The 24,093-nt window shown below is 40.2% G+C and overlaps 1 protein-coding gene across 1 annotated transcript in view; it reads right to left on the bottom strand.

The window, feature by feature from the left end:
- The window catches only part of LOC102834187 (cytochrome b reductase 1-like), a 32,741-nt gene extending 9,142 nt beyond the window's left edge, over nucleotides 1-23,599 (bottom strand). Inside the window, exons 1-2 of the mRNA XM_006866624.1 lie at nucleotides 23,407-23,599; nucleotides 7,865-8,073 (exon numbers count right to left, since the gene is read on the bottom strand). Coding sequence (XP_006866686.1) covers nucleotides 7,865-8,073; nucleotides 23,407-23,599 — 402 coding nt within the window. The remainder of the gene's footprint in view (nucleotides 1-7,864; nucleotides 8,074-23,406) is intronic.
- Between the last annotated feature and the right edge of the window lie 494 nt (nucleotides 23,600-24,093).

Genomic DNA, 24,093 nt, shown 5'->3' with positions numbered 1-24,093 from the left:
TTCATTGCTGCTTTTATCCCATTTCCCCCCATTGGTGATGTGTGTGGTCACCAATCAGAGCATGCATTTCCGTTGAGTCGTTGTCTTGGAAGGGGGTTTGCGTTGAGAGGACCTGGCCACTTGCCTCGATGTTTCCAAGAAAATTACTTTTAAAAAGGAAAGTAGAAAAGTTATCATGAAATGTTTACTTTTAATGAAAGTTACTCCAAATGGACTTCTGTAAACACTTTCGACACGTTGTTGTTTTTGAGTGCCATCAAGTTGGTTCTGACTCATAGTGACCCTGTATAGGATTTCCGAGGAATGGTTGGTGAGCTTAAACCGCCAACCTTGTGGTTCAAACCCACCTTGCAGTCCAGCGCATTAGCACATAGTGCCACACCAGGACCTAGTCTCCCTCTATTTAAGTTCTAAACAACTCCTACACTGGAGCCAAAAGGATATTTGTAAAGTGAAAATCATACTATGTACTTCATTTCCTTAACTGTTTAACATTTGCTTAACAGAGGCTTCCCAGTGTGCCTAGATTAAAGCCTAGGTTCCTCAACATGCTTTACAAGGCCCACTGTCCATGAGGATGGGTACTGGCAATGGTGTGGCATGTGAGAAATCTTACATACTTCTGACAGAAATATAATGGCATCAATATTTCTGGGGGAAAATGGCAGTATCTTGTTAGGTTGAACATGAAATTCCACTCTTAAGTATAAGTCTAGAGAAACCTTTGCACATGAGAGCCAGGAGACAAAGCACTCATACTCAACCATGCATATGGGCACCATGTCAGTGAAACAATGTTAGTAACAGAAAACTATTAAAAATAACCCAAGAAGAGAGAAAATGAATAAATAAATAAATACATTTGTGATATATGCATACAATGGGATACAAAAATAAAACTGAATGAATTACAGGTAAAGGAATCAATATAGTTGAATAAATGGAGTAAAAATAAGTCTCCTCAATTGAATAAATAGTACATATGTAGTATGAGATAATTTTTAAAAACCAAATATAAAAAATGCATGAGACACTAAAGACTGAAGACCAGAGAGTTGTGGGATGACATCAAGAACATCATCATACAGGAAGAAAGCAAAAGGTCATTGAGAAGACAAGAAAGAAGGAAAAGACCAAAATGGATGTCAAAAGAGACTCTAAAACTTGCTAAAGCAAATGGAGATGCTAAAGCAAATGAAAGAAATGAGGAGGTACAAGAGCTGAACAGAAAATTTCAAAGGTCAGCTCGAGATGACAAAGTCAAATATAACAAAATGCCCAAAGAGCTGGAGTTAGAAAATCAAAAGGGAAGAATATGCAACATTTCTGAAGCTGAGGGAAATGAAGAAAAAATTCAAACCTTGATTTGTGGTATTAAAGGATTCTATGGACAAACTACTGAATGATGAAGAAAGTATCAAAAGGAGATGGAAGGAACACACAGAGTCACTGTACCAAAAAGAAATGGTAGATGTTCAACAATTTCAAGGGGTAGCATATGATCAAGAGCCAATGATCCTGAAGGAAGAAATCCAAGGTGCATTGAAGGCATTGGCAAAGAACAAGGCTCTGGGAATCGATGGAATACAAATCTTTTAACAAAGTGAAGTGGTACTCAAGGCACTCACTCATCTATGCCAAGAAATTTGGAAGACAACTATCTGGCCAGCTGATTGGAAGAGATCTGTATTTGTGCCCATTCCAAAGAGAGGTGACCCAGTGAAATTAGGAAATCATTATTGGACAGTATCATTGATATCACATGCAAGTAAAGTTTTACGAAAGGTAATACAGAAAGGGCTGCAACCATACATTAACAGAGAATTTCCAGAGGTTCAAGCTGGTTTCAGAAGAGGACATGGAATGAGGGATATCATTACTGACATCAGCTGGATCTTGGCTGAAAGCAGAGAACACCAGAAAGATGTTTACCTGTGCTTCATTGAGTATGCAAAGGCTTTTGATTGTGTGGATCATAACAAACTATGAACAACATTGCTAAGTATGAGTATTCCAGAATACTCATACTTAGCAATGTTTATGAGGAACCAGAATATTCATACTTAGCAATGTTCATGAAGAACCTGTACATAGACCAAGAGGCAATTATTAGAACAGAACAAGGGAACACCGAATGGCTTAAAATTAGGAAAGGTATGCACCAGGGTTGTATTTTTTCATCATACTTATTTAATCTGTATGCTGAACAAATAATCAGAAAAACGTGGCATCAGTATTGAAGGAAGACTCATTAACAACTTGCGATATGCAGATGATACAGTCTTGCTTGCTGAAAAGCTAAAAGGACTTAAAATACTTATCGATGAAGATCAATGACTGCATCCTTTGTTATGGGTTGCACCTCAATGTATCAAAGAAAACAAAAATCCTCACCATTGGACCAATAAATAACATCCATATAAGTGGAGAAAAGATTGAAGTTGCCAATGACTTCATTTTGTTTGGATCAACCATCAACACACATGGAAGCAACAGTCAAGAAATCAAACAATGTATTTCATTGTGCAAATCTGCTGCACAAGACTTCTTTAAAGTGCTGAAGAGCAAAGATGTCAGTTTGAGGACTAAGGTGCACCTGATACAAGCCATGGTATTTTCAATAACCTCATATGCATGCAAAAGTTGGACAGTGAAAGGGGAGTATGATAGATGCATTTGAGTATGGTGTTGGAGGAGAATATTGAAAGTACCACGGATGGCCAAAAGATACTGGCTACCTAAAATGAGGGGGTGATAAAGGCACAAAGTCACTGGCTTATAAGTTTTCAAGAGGACTTTTAATTTAAGAGTGTGCGAGGATAGGTAGAGTCCCCACTGAATAGTTTTCATCTTGTCTAGACGGGTCTGGTGAAAAGAGATAGGGATAAGAGTCTTATGATTCAATAGTGAGTAATCATTATCATGACTAATTGAGACTGTCACAGCTGTAAAGGTATAAGTTTTGTAACAAAAACGGGTGGCCAACAGGGGAGTAGTTAATTTTACAGTCCAGAAAGAGAGAACCCTACGACCATCAAGAGAGAAGGGCATGAGTGGAATGCAGGATCCTATCCAGAGAAGTAGAGACACCAGAGATGGAGGCAGAGAGGAGGACATGGAGAGATAGAGCAGCTGAGGACTCTAGACTCATGGAAAGAGAAAGGCTGTGTGATGGTAGCCAGGAGGCAGGCTTGTAAAATGTGCCCTTTGGTTGTTTAAATTTTTATATATTCCTGAGTGTTTTTGTGTAGATCCCCTACACCAACCCCCCCAAAAAACAGAGGGAATAGAAGCAAATACTGTTGAATGATTATGCACAGAGGAGACTGTAATCATTGCAATAAAACGATGGTGTAAAACCCATGTTCTCCCATGTAAACTATCACTCAATTCACAATAAAAACTTTAAAAAAAATTTTTTTAACCATTCCCCAGTCAATACTGCTTGCATATGGTACAGTTTGGTTTATGTATTCTCCCATACCTTTCTCTACACACCCATACATAATGCCTTCTAACTTTATTTCCTTTCTTTTTTTTTCTTCCAAAAAAACGGCATTTTTCTATACACATTACTCCTGTCTTTTAAACATGCATGGATCTCATTCATTCAGTTGATGATGACATTTCTGAGGAGGAAAGATTCTGCCTCAAGACAGTAACATAGCTATCTTGCCTGAATTTCCAGCCTGGCATCTGCCCTATGAATTTTAAACTCAAGCAAGACTGCTGTAGTTTCCAGCCTGTTGTTCTGGTCTATGAGTTTTGGGCTTGCCAGGCCCACAATTTTATTAGCCAGTTCTTTAAAATCAGTCACTCTCTGTATACACACACTCATATGGGGGGCTTCAAAAGTTTATGAAAAATTTAAATTACATCCTAATTCCAGTTTTCCATGGACTTTTTAAAGCGCCTGCGTGTCTTACTGGTTGTTTTTCTGGAGAACCTGATTAATAATGCAAAGGATCACCCACTTTAAAATGTCTTTGGGGTTTTGTGAATTCACTCGAGTTCTTTATTCCTCCTATATTATACACAGAAAAATAAAGTTCACGATATAGGTCCCAATCAAATAGATGGATATTCTCATATATACAGGAGTTCTGGTATGTCACTCTAGGATAAGCACTAGACTGCTAACCACAAGTTTGGCAGTTCAAACCCACCAGCTGCTCCTCAGAAACCCTATCATATAGAGTCACTATAAGTCAGAACAGACTCAACGGCAATTAACAATAACAAGTAAGCAAGAGCAGTGAATCAATATACTTTATAAAATTTTTCCAACAAAATGGTTAAGACCAAAAAGAATTTTTAAATTAACTTTTGCTTTAGTGACTCATAATAGCTAAATCCCTATGGGACTCCATTAATTTAGGTTTAAATACAAGCAGACTTCAAAAGGTCACAGAAAAATGAAATTGAAAGGCAATGGAATTTTACTATGAACTTTTCTGAAGCAGCTTTGTGCTCTGTTCCTAAGGATATACGTTTTTAAAAAGTAAAAGGAAGCAGTAACAACAAATGTGTGTGGTTACATATGTAAGGATATATGCATATATGTTGTAGTTGTTAGGTGCCACCGACTCATAGAGACCTTGTGGACAACAGTACAAAACACTAATCGGTCCTGCACCAACCTCACAATTGTTGCTTGTTTGAGGCCATTGATGTTGCCACTGTGCCAATCCAAATCGTTGGGAGTCTTCCTCTTTTTCTCCGACCCTCCAATTTACCCAACATGATATCCTTCTCCAGGGACTGGTCCTTCCTGATGATACGTCCGAAGTCTGGCCATCCTGGCCTCCAAGGAGCACTCTGCCTGTACTTCTTCCAACACAGATCTTTGGCAGCTCATTGTACTTTAAATATTCTCCTCCAACAACATAACTCAAATGCATCAATTATTCTACGGTCTTCCTTATTCACTGTCCAACTTTCACATGCGTATTGAAACTACCATGGCTTGGGTCAGGTGCACCTTAGTCCTCAAACTGACATCTTTGCTTTTCAACACTTTAAAGAGGTCGTTGCAGCAGATTTGCCTAAAGAAATACATTGTTTGATTTCTTGGCTGCTGCTTCCATGAGTATGATGGTTGATCCAAGCAAAATGAAGTCTTTGACAACTTCTATCTTTTCTCAATTTATATGGATGTTGTTTATTGGTCCAGTGGTGTAGATTTTTGTGTTCATATTTCATACCCACATATGTGTATCTGTGCATATCTATATGCATATGTATGTGTGCATCTATATGTTATGAGGGAGCACAGTGACTTTGTAGCATAAATACTGGACTGCAAAACACAAGGCTGACAGTTCAAACTCATTAGCCACTCCTCAGGAGAAAGATGAGGTTTTCCGAGCCTGCAAAGATTTACAGCCTCAGAAACATTGCACAGAGTCACTATGAGACAGAACTGTCTCAACAGCACTTAACAGCATATGCTATTTTATTGGTATCTGTGTGTATATACAGATATGTGTATGCATGCACATATATTCATATATATAATAAACCATATAGAGGGCACAGTTATGGATACTTGTTATTATAGCTGTTATGTGCTGTTGACTCGGTTCTGACTTATAACAACCCTGTATAGGGTTTCTGAGGAGTGGCTGGTGAGTTTGAACCACCAACCTTGCAGTTAGCAGTCCAATGCTTATCCTACATCACCTTCTTATAGGACAGATAATTCTTAGACAACCAAATATCTTATTAGTTTGATTTTCTCAGTTTGCAGGTTTAGGATCATAGTCTTGTGGGACAACTTGATCAATTGGCATACTGTAGTTCAGAAAGCTTATGATTACATTCTTGTTTGGTGAGTGGTATCTGAGGTCTTAAAAGCTTATAAGCAGCCATCTATGATACAACTATTGGTCTCTACTTGTCCAGAATAAAAGAGGAACAAGGAAATTAAAGAGTCAGAGACGCTACTATACAGGACTAATAGTTTATATGAACCATGGTCTCATCTACTGAGGGACTAGATGGCACCCAGCTATCACTGTTGACTGTTCTGAGCAGGGATGCAACAGATGGATCCTGATAGGATGACAGATAGATGTGGAACAGAACTCAGATTCTTACGAAGTCCAGACTTGCTGGACCTGTTAAGACTGGAAGATTTCCTGAGCCTTTCATCCCAAGATACTCTTTAAACCTTTACCCACAACTAGCCCGAGTTTACCTTTTAACTTAGTAATAGAGTCACTCATAAAAATAAAGAATATGAACCATGAGTACTATGGTTCTTTAAAAAAATAAATCTGTATGAGACTGTGAGAAATAACTCTTGTTGGCTTGGGTGGCCCATCTTAAGGACTGAGGGGAGTCTTGGGGGTAGCAGGCTAGCATAACAAAAGGAGCTCAGTGGAGAGGAAGAACTAGTTTGACAGGCTAGGAACTTTAAACTAATAATACACCCATCAGTGGTTGATCTTGCAGTCCAGGAGCAGAGAACCCTGGGACCATCAAGGGAGAGGAGCAGAGTGTGGGACCCTATCCAGAGAAGCAGTAACGCCAGAGATGGAGGCAGAGACAATGATGTGGAGAGATGGAACAGCTGGGGACTCTAGACTCAAGGAGGGAGAAGGACTGGCCTGCAGGGTATACCCTTTGGTTGTTTGAATGGTTGTATATTCCTGAATGCTTCAGTGTACATCCGAAAAAAACAACAAACAAAAACCCAAAGTAACAGAATGGAAGCAAATGCTGTTGAATGATGATGCATGGAAGAGATTGTAATCATTACAATGGAACAAAATACAATAGGATGAATGTAAAGCTGATGCTCTCTCATGTAAACTATCATTCAATTTACAATAAAAACTTAAAAAAAAAATACATTCATCAAGGAAATTAGGGAAAGTTCATGGGGAAAGGGGAAACTAACTTTAAATGAGAATGCTTCCAGTAAGGACAAGTAATTGACATTAGGGAGGACATTGTAAACTCCATAATGCCCAGTAAAAGGGGGACTGGAGGAGGGGCTTTTTCAAGACAGGGGAATAAACTGTTTGGGGGCCGGCCATGCAGCATGTCTGCCCTTGTCTACTGAGTTGGGTGTCTGATTTTGCAAAATCGAATAAAGAAAACCTCACTCTCTCTAAAATGAGTGCAGATTGGATTACTTCAGCATTTGTCAGTATGGACAATGTTTCTCACAAGACCAAATAGTAATAATTACCCAAAAGTAAAGATAAGGAAGTAAGAGGGCATGGAAACTAGATAACTGGAAGCAGAACACCTAGAATGGGATTAAAGATAATATTGATACATTCTGAAAAAATGTAATCAATGTTACTGGATATTTTGTGTAGCAATAGTTAAATGGGAATTAAATATGTTGTGTAAACACCAGAAACACAATACAATATTATTTTTTAAAAAAAACTGAAGAGAAAACAGAGGGAGAAAGAAAATAGAATTCTGACTTTTGTCACTGTGCATTCAAAATCTAACAAAGAAATATAAATTAATCTCTTCACTCATAATGTTAAACCTAGAAAATGGAAGAGACAGAGAGTATGAGGGGTAAAAATCAACTTGCTGATCCTAGTTGATTCAGCATATGAAATTTAAAGCCCAAAAAATGTCAGACTAGATGTTCTGAGATGAAAATTTCCCTACAGACATTTGTCAAAATTTATATCTCACATTTGAGCCCACAGTCTGTGTATTCTGTAGTTTCAGCAGCCCTTCCGGGGGAAACATTTGTAATAGAAACAAACTAGTCAGAAGGGCTAGTGGAAATAGGATATTTCCAAGAAAGCACGTATGTTTAGAGAACATCTACAGTATCTGAGTTGTTTTACTTTTCCCACCTTGTTTATAAATACACTGATTCACAGACCTGTAAGATGTAAAGTATGACGGCTGTCAGTCCAATCCAGCTGTGCAGACTGTACATATTGGGGATATTCTTGGCATTGTGGAAATCAAAAACAGCCACCAGAGCAATGATTGCAAGAATGGCTGCCACGGAGTTCAAGCCCGCGTGAATGGATTTCATCAGGAGCTTGCTGCATTTCCAGGTCCACGGTAGTCTGTACACAATGATGGCTAAGGAGAGATGAAGGAGGACAGAACCGTATTAAAAGTGGGGGAAAAAATTAACACAGGACGAATAGTTTGACGCGCTGGACACTCACACTTGTGTAGTCTTTTCCTCTTGGCTTCTGCTTCTCTCTACTTTCTTGTGTTATTCCTGCCTCTCCTGTGGCTCCTTCTTGGACTTTTCTGTTGGTATCTTCTTCATTTGCAATTTGCTAATGTGGGTGCTCCTTAAGTTCATTGCTATAGCTATGTTTTCCTTTCACTCTCCTACTGAAATGTTAGCTTCATGGCAGGGAGTCCAAATTTTGCATCTCCAGCCCTGAACTTTCTGCCAAACTCCAAATCCACGCCTCTAACTGCTTTCTTGACATAACCATTTAGATTGATGCCTCCCAAATATCTCCAATGTAATCAATACATCCCAAACTAAATTCTAAATCTGGTTAATGCTTATTATCTCCATACATATATATATATATATATATATGAATGTGTACATTGTCTAGGAAAAAGATTGCAAAAGATTTGCATAGACATTTCAGAAAGGAATATATACACGTGGTCAATAAGCATAATAAAGGTAATCAGCTTCATTAGTCATAAGGGAAATGCAAATTAAAGCCAAATGAAAATATCTCTACCACCCATTTGATTGGATAAAACCAGAAAATAGTTAGTTGGACAGGATGTGAAGTCATCAGAACTCTCCTTTGGCTGGTGGAAGTGTAAATGAGAACAACCACTTAGCATCTACTTAACCTTAGCTTATACAAGCCTTAAGGATCCAACAATGCCACTCCTTAAGGAGCTCTGGTAATGTAGTGGTTATGAATTGGCCTGTTAACTTCACAGTCAGCAGTTTGAATCTACCAGCTGTTGTGCGGGACAAAGATGAGGCTTTCTGCTCCCGTAAAGATTTCCAGCCTTGGAAACACTGTACAGGGTCACTATGAGTCGGAACCAACTCCATGGCACATCACAACAACACCACCACTCCTTGGTGTATGCCCCAAAGTAATATGCACATATGAGGTGTTGCTGATGTTGGTTAAGTGCCAGAGGGGGCTTTAAAAAGTACATTACAAACCTGTCTTGGAAGAACTGCAGCCAGAATTACATTATTTTTTCATTTCATTTTCCACAAACAATTTTAAGCCCCCTCATATATTCATCAGAAGACATATACTAAAATATTATTATTCATACACTTCATGGAAAAATGGAATGAAAAGATAATGGAATTTTCTCATGAACTTTTTGAAACGTCTCATCTGTGTAGTAGCCCCAAACTGGAAACTTCCCAAATGCCCATCACCAGTAAAATAAGTGAATATATGGAGCAGGGTACTAATTACTCAGGTGTGTTCACTTTATAAAAATGCATCCCTTCTGATTGAGGCACTTTTCTGCATGTATGTTGTTCTTTAGTAAAGAGTTTGCTTTAAAAAAAATTATCAAAAAATTCAAGGACACCCTGTTCCCAATGAAGAATTTTTACTGCTCTGAATATTAAGGCATCACAGAGGAATGTGTCAAATGTTCCAAAAAACTAAAATTTACCCCCTTTGAGGTTCAGAACTCGATTCTTAAATCTTTTATATTTACTTCAATGTTTTTCAAATTGCTTGAATACGTGTGTTCCTTCTCCAGAATGAATGAAACATTTTAATCTTTTATTAATGATTAATCAATAAATACCATCAGTTAACATAAGAGGGAAACCTCAGGGTTTCTAGAGTGTAAGAAGAGTTTGCCTTTGACCCCAATGGGCCCAGATAATATTGGTGTATAAGAACCTAACTCTAGTGTAGAATTTTTCCTTCTTGCCTTTCAGTTTCTCGCTTAGGTGAGGCCAGGGTGCCTACTCCAAGTTCTTCAGTTCATTATCCGTCCCTATCCTTATTCCTACCAGCCTCTACTTTCTAGCTAATACATTTTTATGATGGCAAAAATCATGTTGCTAAGTACCATCGAATCAGTTCCAACTCATAGCTACCTGGAGCAGCCGGTGGGCTGTCAACCTTACTATTAGTTGTTTTTGTTGTTATGTGCCGTGGAGTCGGTTCTGACTCATAGCGACCCTGTACAGGGTTTCTGAGGCTGTAAATCTTTACTGGAGCAAAAAGCCTCATCTTTCTCCCGCGGATCAGCTGGTAGTTTCCAACTGCTGACCTTATGGTTCGCTGCCCCATTCGTAACCACTATGCTACCAGGGCTCCTGTCCAGTGCATATGCTAAAGCACCACACCAGGTCTCTTTTAAATGTGGGTGGTAAGTATGGGGGGGCTCTATTATATTATTTTCTGATGGTTGAAAGACTTCATAATTATTTTAAAGTTAAAATGATATTTTTTAAGCTTGCAAATCTGATAGCCAATTGGTCTGAATACTAAATAGGTGCCTTGTGACAATCCCAGGGGCTCTCATAGGAGTGAGGCACCTGGCTTTTAGTGTATCAACATATTACATCTACACAGAGACTCTGCTGGAGAGGTGAGCATGCGTCAAAATGCTCTCTAGATAAATGAAGACTAAAAAATGTTGCATATGCGTACGTTGAAGATTGAAATACTTTTTAAAATATATAAAAAACCTAACTGGTGGACTTCAGGAGAAAAGGACAACCTCAACAAGTCATACCACATTTCTTAAACAAGAAGCTATTCTCAATAGTTACAAAAACTGCCTGGAGAGTGCAATTTCAATATTTCTTGCTTCTTTGGTTTGGCACGTACCTAGACACCATTCCTGAGGCTCAGTGAAAAGGAAGAAAAAGGTCTCCTAAACCCACAAGGGGGTGGGGGGCGTGGAGAATGGTACAAAACAGCTACTTGTGACTAAAACAAGGGTTTTCTGTTAAAGGCTCTAATTGGCACAACCATTTTCTCCAGAAAATGTGGTGAAATAGGAACACATACATGAGAAATGTATTTTAAATCTTTTTGAAGGAAAAATGGTTAGTAGTGTTGCATGCTAATGTTATCATAAACAAAACATCTGATGCCAGCATATTGTTAACTCTTTTGACAATACACAGCCCGAGGAAAATACAGCCACTTGAATTTGAATTTAATTACCTTAAAATTTCTCAGTTCCTAACTGCATAATAAAAACTCAGGAATATGCAACAATATTTACTCTCCAGGATGTAATTAATCTTTAGTTTGATGCCAGTTTTCCATACACATATCATTGCAACAATAGTTATGTAAAAAAATTTGTCTTATAGAAGGCAATGCAAATTTAGAATCTGTCAAAGTGGGTATGAAGAGGGGTGCTGGACAGAGGAGAGGAACGTTCCAAATATAGAAAACATTTTGATACTAGTTCTTCAGTTTAAGTCTTGTGATTCATGAGGGCAGGGGCATGTCTGTCCTATTACTGTCACATCCCCAGCACTTAGCATGGAGCCTGGCATATAATAGGCATTCAGTAGGTATGTGCTGGAGAAATAAATCTTAATAAAGCAAAGTTCATTCATTATTTCCCAGGAAATGAGTTCTTCTTTTAAAATGCACCAATCAGAAACTCAAGACAATTTATACCACAGATCCAAGTATTTGTAATATAAGACTCAATGATCCTTTCAAACAAAGCATAGATATTCTGCACTTGGACCCACTTAATAGCTTTAGGTAATTTTTAAGTGAATTAAAAAATAAAATAAGGATACATTATTGAGTTTGAAGCACACTAGAATTTTAAAACGCTCATAAATTCAACTCAAAGACAGGGTACCCATTAGATTTCCTTCACTCTCTGAGTAAGTATTGTTTTACCTTTCTTGGTAGAATGTTCAGAACAGGATTACCAGTTTTTACAACTGATTTTCCTGTGCACCCAAGAGTTTACCAAAGGATCTCAAGTTGAAATGAACAAGCAGAGAGCCCTCTTTAAATAAACTTCTTGAAAAGATTCCTGCCGTGGTTATCAAAGAGAATCTGAGCTTTGAAACATGCCTGTGCATTCAAATGGTCTCACAGCATGAATATCATGAAACTGAACACCTTTGGAGAATCATAATGAAAGAAGTGATTTAGAAGATTTGTTTCAGCATCTTGGCACTGGAAGTATCTCTCTTTGAAGTAACTAGAATTCTAACAAAGAAGGCCACTTGATACTAAATACATGTATAAAACTGAGATCTTCAACTAATTGGCTAAAATTTACAAATCTCTGGAAATTTTATGTTGTTAAAAATATCAGTTGTATTTGGTGCCTCATATAGCATAGTGGTTACAAGTTGGGCTGCTAACCTCAAGGTCAGCAGTTCGACACTACCATCTGTTCCGTGGGAGAAAGATGTGGCTTTCTGCTCCGGTAAAGATTTACAGCCTCGGAAACCCTATGCAGGGTGGCTATGAGTTGGAACCGACTCCACGGCACGTCATCATCACTACCACCACCACCACCATAGACAATTATGACTAATTAGAAACACTATTGCCTCTGATATAACCTGGATGTCTAATCCTGGCAGGGCATTTGGGCTCTTAAGTAGAGTTGAACTTAAGGTCCCAATTAGCTCTAAATATTTGTTGTTGTTCTTAAGTGCTGTTGAGTAGGCTCTGACTCATAGACCTGACCCTGTATAGGGTTTCTGAGGAGCAGCTGGTGGGTTTGAACTGACGACGTTGTGGTTCATAGTCCAGTGCTGATCCTACAGCGCCATACCAGGAGTCAGGATTTAGTATAACCTACATTTCTAAACAAAAGTGATAAATAAATCATAATAAATAAATCCTTTCTAATCATCGTGAATGGAAACAGCTTGTTGACAGGGCTGTTTCTTATACTCATTTGTTTTATGCAGTGACTGGCACACAGTAAGTGCTTAAATATTATATGCTAAATCTATGAGGTAATTAAAGGAATGAATACATGCATGAACAAATTTAGAAAAGACAGCTAAAGTTCATATTCACTTCAAATTCTATTCTGATTTTTAAAGAGATATTCTATAGGAAGAAAAAAAGTTATGAAAGATTTTGGTTTACCTCCTTGAAAAGGAACATCAGTTTACTTTCTAAAGGAAAATTCAAGAGTTCGACAAAGTCAAAACAGAAAGTCCTAGCTGTAATAACTTTCAAACTTGCAGGCAAGGAACTAGATTTGGTTTACATATGTGTTTTGTTTAATCATCATAATTTTTTTTTTTTTTTTTGAGTGGGAGTTATTTTGTTCTTGTGGCTTGTTAACTTTTAATATGAACCAGTCTTTAAAAACTCTGGATTCTCTTGAAAAATAGGGAGATCCCCATTGGGCTGGCATCTCCACACAGTTACAACTGGGAAGGCACGCTCCAATTCTGTATAGTGCCCACCTTTCAACAAAGGTTATCTACCCACACTCTCCTGCATAAGAAACTGACCTTTCATTAGCTGTCTCTGATCCCTGATTACTGATTGATGCTTTGCCACCAATGTTATTAGACAGTGTTGTCTATGATAAGAATGACCCCTGATTGGTAACTGGAAGGGACAGTGAAAAATCTGTAAATACCTAATGGGAATGCCATATTTGTGGCTTGAGATGAGTGACACAGTCTTATCTCTTGCAGGGGTCCTGGAAACCAGGCCTAGAGAGTATTGTGAGAAATACCGATCCTGTGGGTGTGGAGTTTTTAAGTCCTGCCCACCCCACTCCAATGTGGACCTTGTATCCTAGTGCCTGAGTTGTCACTTGATTCAAAGAGAGCTTCTGAGGGTTCTATGGACTGCTCACATGAGTTGCTGCTACAAGGATGCCTGCTAAGGTGGCAGGCCTGATGCTGATGCTGAGTGGCAACTATCTTTCATCTTGCTGAGCAGACTGATGCCCAGTATGATGTTGGTAGTTTTATGGGTCTGAATGTTTCACTGAGCCCAGGAAGACCACCTGGTGGTGAGTGCTACACATGAAATCCACTTCACTTATTTTCTTTATAAATGGCCAAACCTTCACTAATTTAATAAATAGTTAAGGAGTGACTATTATGTGTTAGCTACTGTTGTACCTGCAATGCTACAGTGGTAAGGAAACCAGTTAAAATCCCTTCCCTCTGAGAGCTAGCAGGAGTAGATAGACAAGAAGTTATTAAGTCATGAAAATAATCACTCAGTAGTCAGAATTTGGATAATAATACTGTAATTTTACTGAAGACTCTATTAGATTTTTTGGTGGGCTGGATGACAAGTGTGAAAGAGAGGAATCAAGGATGACTGTACAGTTTTATCCTGAAACTCTAAAAGGATGAAGTTTGCCATTTACTAAAAAAGGGAAACCTATGTGGTGCTATAGGATAAAGCCCTCGACCACAAGGTTGGTCTGAACCAAAGTTGGCAGTTCAAACTCACCAGCTGCTCCTTAGAAACCCTATGAATCAGAACCAACTCAACACACTTAACAGCATGGGAGGAATAGTTTTGGCTGTGAGAGGAAGAGAGAGAGCTGAGATTTGAACATGTTTGTTTGATATTCAAGTACATAGTTTGAGTAGGCAAGTGGATATGTGGGTCTGTAGTTCAGAGGAGAAGTCTGGGCTGAAGACATAAATATGGTAAGGTTTCATATGTATATGGTATTTAAAGCCAAGGCACTGAATGAGCTCACCAAGCAAATAAGTGTAAGAAGAATGAAGTGGTAAGAAGACTGAGTTTTGCAGTACTCTTACCTCAGCCACCAGGGAGACAAGAAGGAATCAGTAAAAGACTATGAGGAACAGCCAGTGAGGAAAGAAGGACCAAGATGTCCAGAAAGCCAAGTGTAGAATGTCACAAGGAAGAGCAAGGGATTTGTTATATCAAATGCTGCCTTCTGGTCAAGCACCAAGAAGACTGAGGATTGACAGATTGGCATTAGGATTCACAATATGGGAACCGTTGGTTACTATGTTGAAAGCAACTGTGGTAGAGCAGTTGGGTGAACTGACTGTAGTGAGTTCAAGAGAAACGTGTTGTTAGGTATCATTGTGTCAATTCCAACTCACAGCAACCCTATGTACAATGGAATGAAACACTGTTTAGTCCTACACCATCCTCACAATCATTCCTTTGTTTGAGCCCATTTTTGTAGCCACTGTATCAGTCTATCTCATTGAGGGTCTTACTCTTTTTTGCTTCCTCTTCCTCTCTCTGCCAAGTATGCTGTCCTTCTCCTGGGACTGGTCCCTCCTGATAACATGTACAAATTAAGTGATATGAAGTCTCAACATCTTTGTTTCTAAGGAGCATTCTGGCTGCACATCTTCCAAGACAGGTTTGTTTATTCTGGCCGTTCATGGTATATTTAATATTCCTTGCCAACACCATAATTTAAGGCATCAACTCTTTGACTTTCCTTATTAATATTACATGCAAGTAAAATTTTGCTAAATATAACTCAAAAACGACTACAATAGTACATTGATAGGAAACTGGAAGATGTTTAAGCCAGACTGAGATGAGAATGTGGAACCAGGGACATCATTGCTAACGTCAAATAGACCTTAGCTGAAAGCAGAGAATACCAAAGATGTTTACCTGTGCTTTATTGACTATGCAAAGGTTTTCAACCATGTGGATCATGACAAGTTATGGACAATATTGTGAAGTATGGGTATTACAGAACTCTTAATTGTGCTCATGAGGAAACTGTACATAGACTAAGAAGCAGTTGTTCATACAGAACAAGGCAACACTGGATTGTTTAAAATCAGGTAAGGTGTGTTCCAGGGTTGTATTCTTTCACCATACTTATTCAAGTTGTGGACTGCTGGTGTGGTGCTGTAGGATCAGTACTAGACTGTGAACCACAAGGTTGGCAGTTCAAACCTACCAGCTGCTCTTGGAAACCCTATATAAGGTCACTATGACTCAATGGCACTTAACAACAAAACAACATTCAATCTGTATGCTGAGAAAATAATCTGAGAAGCTGGATTATATGAAGAAGAATGTGGCATCAGGATTGGAGGAAGACTCATTGCTAACTTCAAGGTTGGTGGTTGAAACCCACCAGCTACTCCTTGGAAACCCTATACAGGGTCACTATGCATTAGAACACACTTGGCAGCACTTAACAACAACAGTGTTAGTTCAAGTCCACAACTTGAGTAAATATGGTGAAAGAATACAACCCTGGCACACACCTTACCTGGTTTTAAACCATCCAGTGTTCCTTTTTTTCTATATGAACAACTGCTTCTTGGTCTATATACAGGTTCCTCATGAGCACACTTAAGTGGTCTAGATAATGAGCAAAACAATGACATTATAGTAAGAATTGGATGAACTTATTTATAATAAAGTGTTTTGGATCACTTTGAATTGCCTCTTAATACTTGGTAAAAACCTTCTTTTCCCTACAATTGAAAGGTTTCGAATCAGTGGTGTCTTCAAATCTAGTTTTGGAGTAGGTATTTGGGACACTTTCCGAAATGACTGTCTGTAACTTATTTGCCAGGTTTTCACCCAAGAATCCTTTAAAATACGGTGATCTTGGGATTTGGTCATGAGACACATGAATAGGATATCTAGCTGCCTTTTTTAAAGTACTCTTAATTTATTTCTATTATATTTCTATTATTTAAAATCTTACTTAAATGTAGTTATTTTCTTTCACAAAACCAACTTGAGATCATTTTATACTATTCAATTTCTCTTCCTTTTGTTAAAGGTTTCCAAAGAACGGATGGTGAGTTTGAACTGATGACCTTGTAGTTCACAGTCCAATACTTATACTATAACACGACACCCAGACTAGAAGTGGATAATTAACTTTATAGACTGGCAGGGAAGCACATATGTTTCAGAATAGCTGTGTTAGAACAGTTTTTTACTATGTATAGCTGCTTTAGGGAAGAAGATTTAGATTGTGCTTTGTCAGATCTCTGATAATAAGCATGATGTAATTGAGTTCTTCTGTGAAACACAAACTATTTGGAGATGAAGAAGGGAAGGCTAAAGTAACAACTAATTACTCTAAGCCTAAAATGCTTGACAAATACAAATGCTTTTCAAATACAAATTTGAAACTATTTGAAGACAAGTATGAGTCCTTTCAAACACCTTTAAGAAGTAAGTTCTGGTCTGTCTACCACTACCAACTGCTCTGAAAGGGATCACATTAGAAGGTCTTGGATAGAATGAGAGAGAAATGTAGAACAAAACTCAAAATTGTGTACAACACCAGGCTTACTAGATAGATTGGTGGAATCTCAAGACTGTGGCCCATAGTTAACCCTTCAGGTCTGTAACTAAACTCACTACCTTGGGTCAATTTTCAGCCAAACAATAAACAGATTTCTAAGCAGTACAGCCAGACTGCTCCTTGGAGGCCAAGATGGCCAAACTTCGTATCTCATACTTCAGACATATTGTCAGGAGGGACCAGTCACTGGAGAAGGATATCATGTTTGGTAAGGTGGAGGGTCAGAGAAAAAGAGGAAGACCCCCAGCAAGATAGATTGGCCAAATGACAGCATCAGTGGGCTCAAGCGTGGCAACAGTAGTGAGGTTGGCCCAGGATTGGGCAGTGTTTCGTTCTGCTGTGCATAAGGTCGCTATGGTCGGTACGGACTCAATGGCACCTAACAGCAAGAGCAAGGAGTCCTGGTGTGGTGCTGTTAGATCAGCACTGGACTGCTAACCACCAGGTCTGCGGCTCAAACCCACCAGCTGCCCATTGGAAATCCTATCCAGGGTAGCTATGAATCAGAACCAACTTGACAGCACTCAACAACAATGATGTAAGAGGAACAGTAATACTAGTGAGGTACACACACTTTAGAATAATTAACTATTTAAGACCAAAGTGGCAGCATTTACCCAAATACTAAGTTTAGAAGGGCTCGGAAAAAAGGAGAAATGAAAACAAAACAGGAAGGACGTGGGGTAAGTGATATTACATTGAGATAAAATGAAATGTGTATGAATCGTTGAATGTAAAACTAATGATCTGCCCTGTAAACCATCACCTAATTCACAATTTTAAAAAAGTTTGTAAAAAAGCAAAGTTAACAAAAAATGACATTATAAAAATTTCTCTCTCTCTCTCTCTATATATATACACACACACACACACACACACACACACACACACACATATATATATATATGTCTCTCTCTATACACATGCACATTCCAAGTATATTTTAGAAAATATATATTTTCCAAAAAGATACAACAGACTATTGGTAATCTAAAACTAAACTAAAATAAAAGATCTACTTGAAAGTCTAGGTAACAGATTCTGACATGAATGAGGATGAGTTTTCAAAGAGAACTTTAGAAGAGGTTTTGTGCTTCTCTAAAAGGAATGTTTCACATGAAATAAGTATACTGCCAGGAAATCAGAGAAATAAACTTTGAAAAGAAGTTCACAGAAATGTGCTCTCAAAGTGACAACTGACCTTTTAGAAGACTCGAGAAGGTGGAATGTGTTCTTAAGTAAAAGGTAGAAAATTAAGGTATCTAAATTTAGCAAAAAGAAGACTTAGCAACTCTATACCCCTTACTTTTCCACATGTAGACCTCTTTCTATTATATAAACAAAAGGAAGAGAAATTGAGTCGCAACTGACTCAACAGCACTTAACAACACCAACAGTCCTGGTGGTAAGCAGCCCTGGTAGTGGGTTACAGGTTGGGATGCTATAACTGCAAGGTCACCTGCTTGAATCTAACAACTGCTCCACAGGAAAAAGATGAAGCTTTCTACTCCCATAAAGATTTACAGCCTTGGATATCCTACACAAGGTCACTATCAGTTGGAACCGACTCAATAGCACACAATTACTACCACCACCAGTCCTGGTGGTGCAACAGTTAACAAAACAGCTGCTCACCAAAAGGTTGGTGGTTCAAAACCACCCAGTGGATCCTTGGAAAAAAATCTGGTGATCTGCTCCCATAAAGAACGCTATTGTTAAGTGCTGTTGAGTAAGTTCTGACTCATAGCAACCCTATGCACAATAAAACACCGTCTGGTCCTGTGCCACCCTCACAATTGTTACGTTTGAGTCCACTGTTGCTGCCACTGTGTCAGTCTATCTTGTTGGGGGTCGTCCTCTTTTTTGCTGACCCTCCACTTTCCTAAGCATGATGTCCTTCTCCAGGGTCTGGTTCCTCCTGATAACATGTCCAAAGTACAAGAGACAAAGTCTTGCTCTTCTTGCTTCTAAGGAGTTTTCTGTTTGTACTTCTTTCAACACAGATTTGTTTGTTCTTCTGACAGTCTGTGGTACTTTCAACATTCTTTTCCAATATCATAATTCAAATGGGTTGATTCTTCTAAGTCTTCTTTATTCATTGTCCAACTTTCACATGCATATGAGGCTACTGAAAATACTATGGTTTGGGTCATGCACACCTTAGTCCTCAAACTTACATGTTTGCTCTTCAACACTTTAAAGAGGTCTCATGCAGCAGATTTGCCTTAATGCAACCTGTTGTCTGGAGTCCTGCTGTGACACTGTAGGATAAGCATTCAACCACAAGGTTGGCTTGGACTGAGAAGTCAGAAGTTCAAATTTACCAGTGACTCCTCGGAAACCGTTTAAACAGTTGCTATGAGTCAGAACCAACTCAACAGCACTTAGCAACAATATATTGTTTGATTTCTTGACTGCTGCTTTCTTGAGTGTTGATTTTGGATAAAAGCAAAATAAAATCTTTGACCACTTCCATCTTTTCTCCATTTATCATGATGTTATTGACTGGTCCAGTGGGGAGGAGTTTTTTTTGTTGTTGTTGTTGTTGTTTTTTAAATTGAGATGCAATCCATACTGATGGCTGTAGTCTTTGATCGTCATCAGTAAATATTATAAAGTCCTCTTCATTCCCAGCAAGCAAGATCACATCATCTATATACCCAAAGTTGTTAATGAGTTTTCCTCCAATGCTGATGCCGTATTCTTCTTTATATAATACAGTTTCTTAGATTATTTGCTCAGCACATAGACTGAATAAGTATAGTGAAAAGATGCAACCCTAGTGCTCACCTTTCTTGATTTTAAACCAAGTAGTATAGCATAGTGGTTACGAATCGGGCTGCTAATCTCAAGGTCAGCAGTTCGAAACTACCAGCAGTTCTGTGGGAGAAAGATGAGGTTTTCTGCTCCTTGGAAACCCTGTGCAGGGTTGCTATGGGTCGGAACTGACTCAACAGCACTTAACAACAACAACAGTATTCCCTTGTTCTGTTTGAAGTAAACGTTCCAGCCTAGAAAATGACACGGGGCAGTATACGCTGTCACATGGAGTTGCTATGAGTTGGAATTAAGTTGGTGGCACCCAAGAGCAACAAATAGTCCTTCTACTGTTAAGTGCTGTCGAGTTGGTTCCTACCCATAGGAACCCTGTATATGTTTCCAAAGAGTAGCTGGTGAGTTTGAACTGCTGATCTTGCGGTTCACAGTCCAGTGCTACACCAGAGCTTCTTATTATTTAGGATGGAGAATTGAGGTGGGCTAAGATTTGGAAGAAGTGAAGAGAACTATGTATGTGTATCTATAAATACGCAAAAGTTTATATTAATATCAATTAAATGTGTAATCAAAGTGATTTGCAAATCCAGGATCCAAACAGTAAACAGGATGTGTAATGTTGATAGGGCAAATACTTGAGCTTTAATACAAATACAGAAACTAAGCCTAAAGAAAAGATTTGCATGAAAACTTCAAACAAACATTTCCCAAATAGCTATTTATGTATTTTTACCCCTAAATGTAGCATAGTGGTTACAAATTGGGCTACGAACCTCAAGGTCAGCAGTTTGAAACTACCAGTTGTTCCACGGGAGAAAGATGAGGCTTTCGGCTTCCATGAAGATTTACAGCCTCAGAAACCTTGTACAGGGTCGATATGAGTCGGAACCAACTCCACAGCACATAACAACAACAACATGTGCATAAACAATAAGAAATGTTCAAAGTTTAGGGAAATTGGAAAACCCTTAGGAAAACTGTAATGGACTCTAATGTGATGATTAAAAAAAAAATGTATTTTAGAATTTTTTTTTCTTCTCTTAAATGAATGTTTTGCAGAAAATAAGAAGATTGCCACCAAAGCAGAGAGGCGAACTTTGAAAACAAGCCTCAAAAAGGCCTCAGATTACTTCCTTGGGTAAGTTACTTGATTGCTGTGTGCCTCAGTTTACTCTTATATACCTGTGAAATGATGCACATAATGGGCACACAGAAAGCACTCGGTAAATGTTTCCCATTATTTTGTGATGTTTTTTCTCCTTTGATAAGTCAAGCAACATGTAATATGAGCTATATTTTTTTTGCCTTCAATTGTGAGGGAAAAAATATTCCACAACCTCTGGAGAGATTCTTGGTATTAGAAGGTGCCCTGAAAAGTTGATTGGAATAGATGAAGATACTGTTTCTTTTACTTTGAGTAAGCAGAAGCGTTGACAATTTTGGCAGTGCTTAGTGGAACCACCATCAGGAAAGTGTCCTTCGGTTGACAGCTTTTGGAACTCGAGCGTGTTTTTCTCATTTCTGTTTAGTGGTGAAACTGATAAAAATGACGCAACAAATAACTTGAGTGGGCAGCGGCACCCATACCCTGATGTCAATTCTGTACGAGGGACACCTGGGCACAATTGCTGATTATTAGTCGAAGAATGGCGGTCAGGCAGGCACCTGAAGGCTTCTGACTCATAGTGACCCTGCATGGGGTTTCCGAGATTGTAAATCTTCACAGGAGTAGAAAGTCTCATTTTTTCCCCCCATGGAACCGCTGGTAGTTTCGAACTGCTGACCGTGAGGTTAGCAGCCCGACTCGTAACCACTACATGCTACCAGAGGTCCTTCCTGAAGGCTGCACACGTTTTAAACTGAAACAAAAATATTTTCTTTTCGGAATGAGGTCCTCTTTTGCTGGTTCATTTGTTTTGTTGTTACTGTTAAGTGCCATCGAGTTGGTTCTCACTCATTGCTAACCTGTATAGGGTTTCCGAGGCTTTAAATCTTTGCAGGAGCTGAAAATCTCATCTTTCTCCCGCAAAGTGGTTGGCGGGTTCAAACTGTGGACCTTGTGGTTTAGCAGTCCAGAGCTTATCAGTTCGTATGTTTTGGGGTGAGTTAAATATGTGGAGAAAAGGCAGCCTGGTCAGAGGTATTACTATAATGGACATCGTTTTCCAAACCCTTTCCATCCTCGCCATTATTTTCTGCGACATAAACCCAGTCCACCACTTCCTACTTGTTTCCTTGACTTCACTTTTTTGAAAAGTGGTTACAAATAAATGGCGCTTGCACCACTATCTGAAAGTTCCTCCAAGCAAACAGAAGGCGACGGAAACAGAGTGTTCTGAGAGGTACTACAAACACGATAACAAAAACTGCCACGGATTGAGCCCTCCCTCGGCTCCAGCCTAATGCTAAGGAATGCGGGCACAGGGCTGGCTCCTCGCCCGCCAGACGCGGAAGGAGCGAACCCCGGGGAAGTCAATCCGAAACAGAAGGCTCTGTCCGTGCGATGCGGCGCTCTTCCCCTCTCCGCGCCTCGGAACATTTCTGGCCGTACAGAACCGAGATCCCGGCCAGCGCCCAACAGGAAACCCCGCAGAGGAATTTCGGCAGTCGACAGCCACATAAACAAGTTCCAAGCAGGGCAGTGAAACACCCTTTGGAGTCCTGGCAGTTTAACGCTCTAATAAGAGTGAACACCGGCGCAGATGCCTTATTCACTCTGGGTACCCTCTGACCAGGTCCTTCACACCCGCAGATATGAAGACGTTACCAGTCCAGGCGAAAGACTCTCGTCTCCACATTCGCACTCCACCCCCCATCCCTGCTGCCTTCCTTTCCTAATCTGCAAATTTGAAAGCAATGTCAATGAACAGCCTCCTCTAAAGATGATTTCCAAGCTTTCCAAGGCGCAAGATCTCTCCAAAGGAGGCAATTTTAGGAAGCTAGCGGGTCGAAAGCGGCCGGGTTGCGCTGCGCACCCACATCTCTTTCTCTCGTGTCAGTCTCTGCTGTAGCTAGTGCGCCTCTACAGCGTCCCAGCTACTTGCTTTAAAGTGTTAACCAAATGGGGCCGGCGTGCTGGGGGCCCGCTCTGCTCCCGCCGGCCGCGCCATCCTGGAACCCAGCCGACCCTGGCGGCGCGTCTCCGCCGAGATCCCCAGACCCCGCGTCTCAAGTATCCAGCCCGCCACAGTAGACCCGAACCCTGTCTTCGCTGAGCCCGCCCGAAACTCACCAGCCCCACGGGACCCGCCCACCTCCCGCCGCCAAGCACTGCCGGCCTGGCTCTCCGGAGCTCTCCCCGGACCCCACCCCTAGCTCGCCCACGTCAGCCCCATTCAGTCGCAGACCCCCGGCCCGCGTGGTCTTCCCTCTCCACCTCCCAGGAGGTGTCAGTACCGATGCCATGGATGAAGATGAAGCCGGTGACCAGGAGCACCGGGTGCCAGTTAAACTCTAGCCCGGTGCCGTCCCAGCCGAGCCCCTCCCGGTAGTGGAGGACCCAGATGAGGGTGAATATCACCGACAGGAAGCCGACAAACAGCGCGGACACCAGCAGCCCCAGGAAGCCTCTGTAGCCGTCCATGGCCATCAGTGCCCATGCTCCGCGCCGCGGCAGCCACCAGAACTCCGGGAGGCGGCTGCTGGCTCTGGGTACTACTCTGGCGATGGACGCGCTGGGCGGTGACTTCTTCGAGCAGTCTCCCATTGGAGGCGGGGCCCGCTGCCTGCAAGGGACGGGCCTCCTGGGGGTGGGCACTGCCTCTAGCTCGGAAATGGGTCCCACCCCGGCAATCTCTCGGCAGTAAGAGTTCTTATTGCTCCAGGCCGACTCACTGACTTAGGCATCAGAGGTTGTTGAGGGCTTAAGTAACTGTTATGGTGGTGTTCAGAGTATTTACTTGGCATTTCTTTCTCTGAACAAATCCTATGCCTCTTATTTGTAGCTGTAGCGCTGTAAGATAAGCACTGGACTTCTAACCACAAGGTTGACAGTTCAAACCCACCAGCCGTTCCTTGGAAACCCTGTACTGGGTCCCTGAGTAGAAATTTGATAGCACTTACAACAACAAAGAAGTCTCAGCT

This window comes from Chrysochloris asiatica, unplaced genomic scaffold, assembly GCF_000296735.1.
Source record: "Chrysochloris asiatica unplaced genomic scaffold, ChrAsi1.0 scaffold00094, whole genome shotgun sequence".
In the NCBI taxonomy this organism is placed as follows: domain Eukaryota; kingdom Metazoa; phylum Chordata; class Mammalia; order Afrosoricida; family Chrysochloridae; genus Chrysochloris; species Chrysochloris asiatica.
The sequence above is the reverse complement of the archived record's forward strand: the minus strand, read 5'-3'. Positions and strand labels throughout refer to the sequence as shown.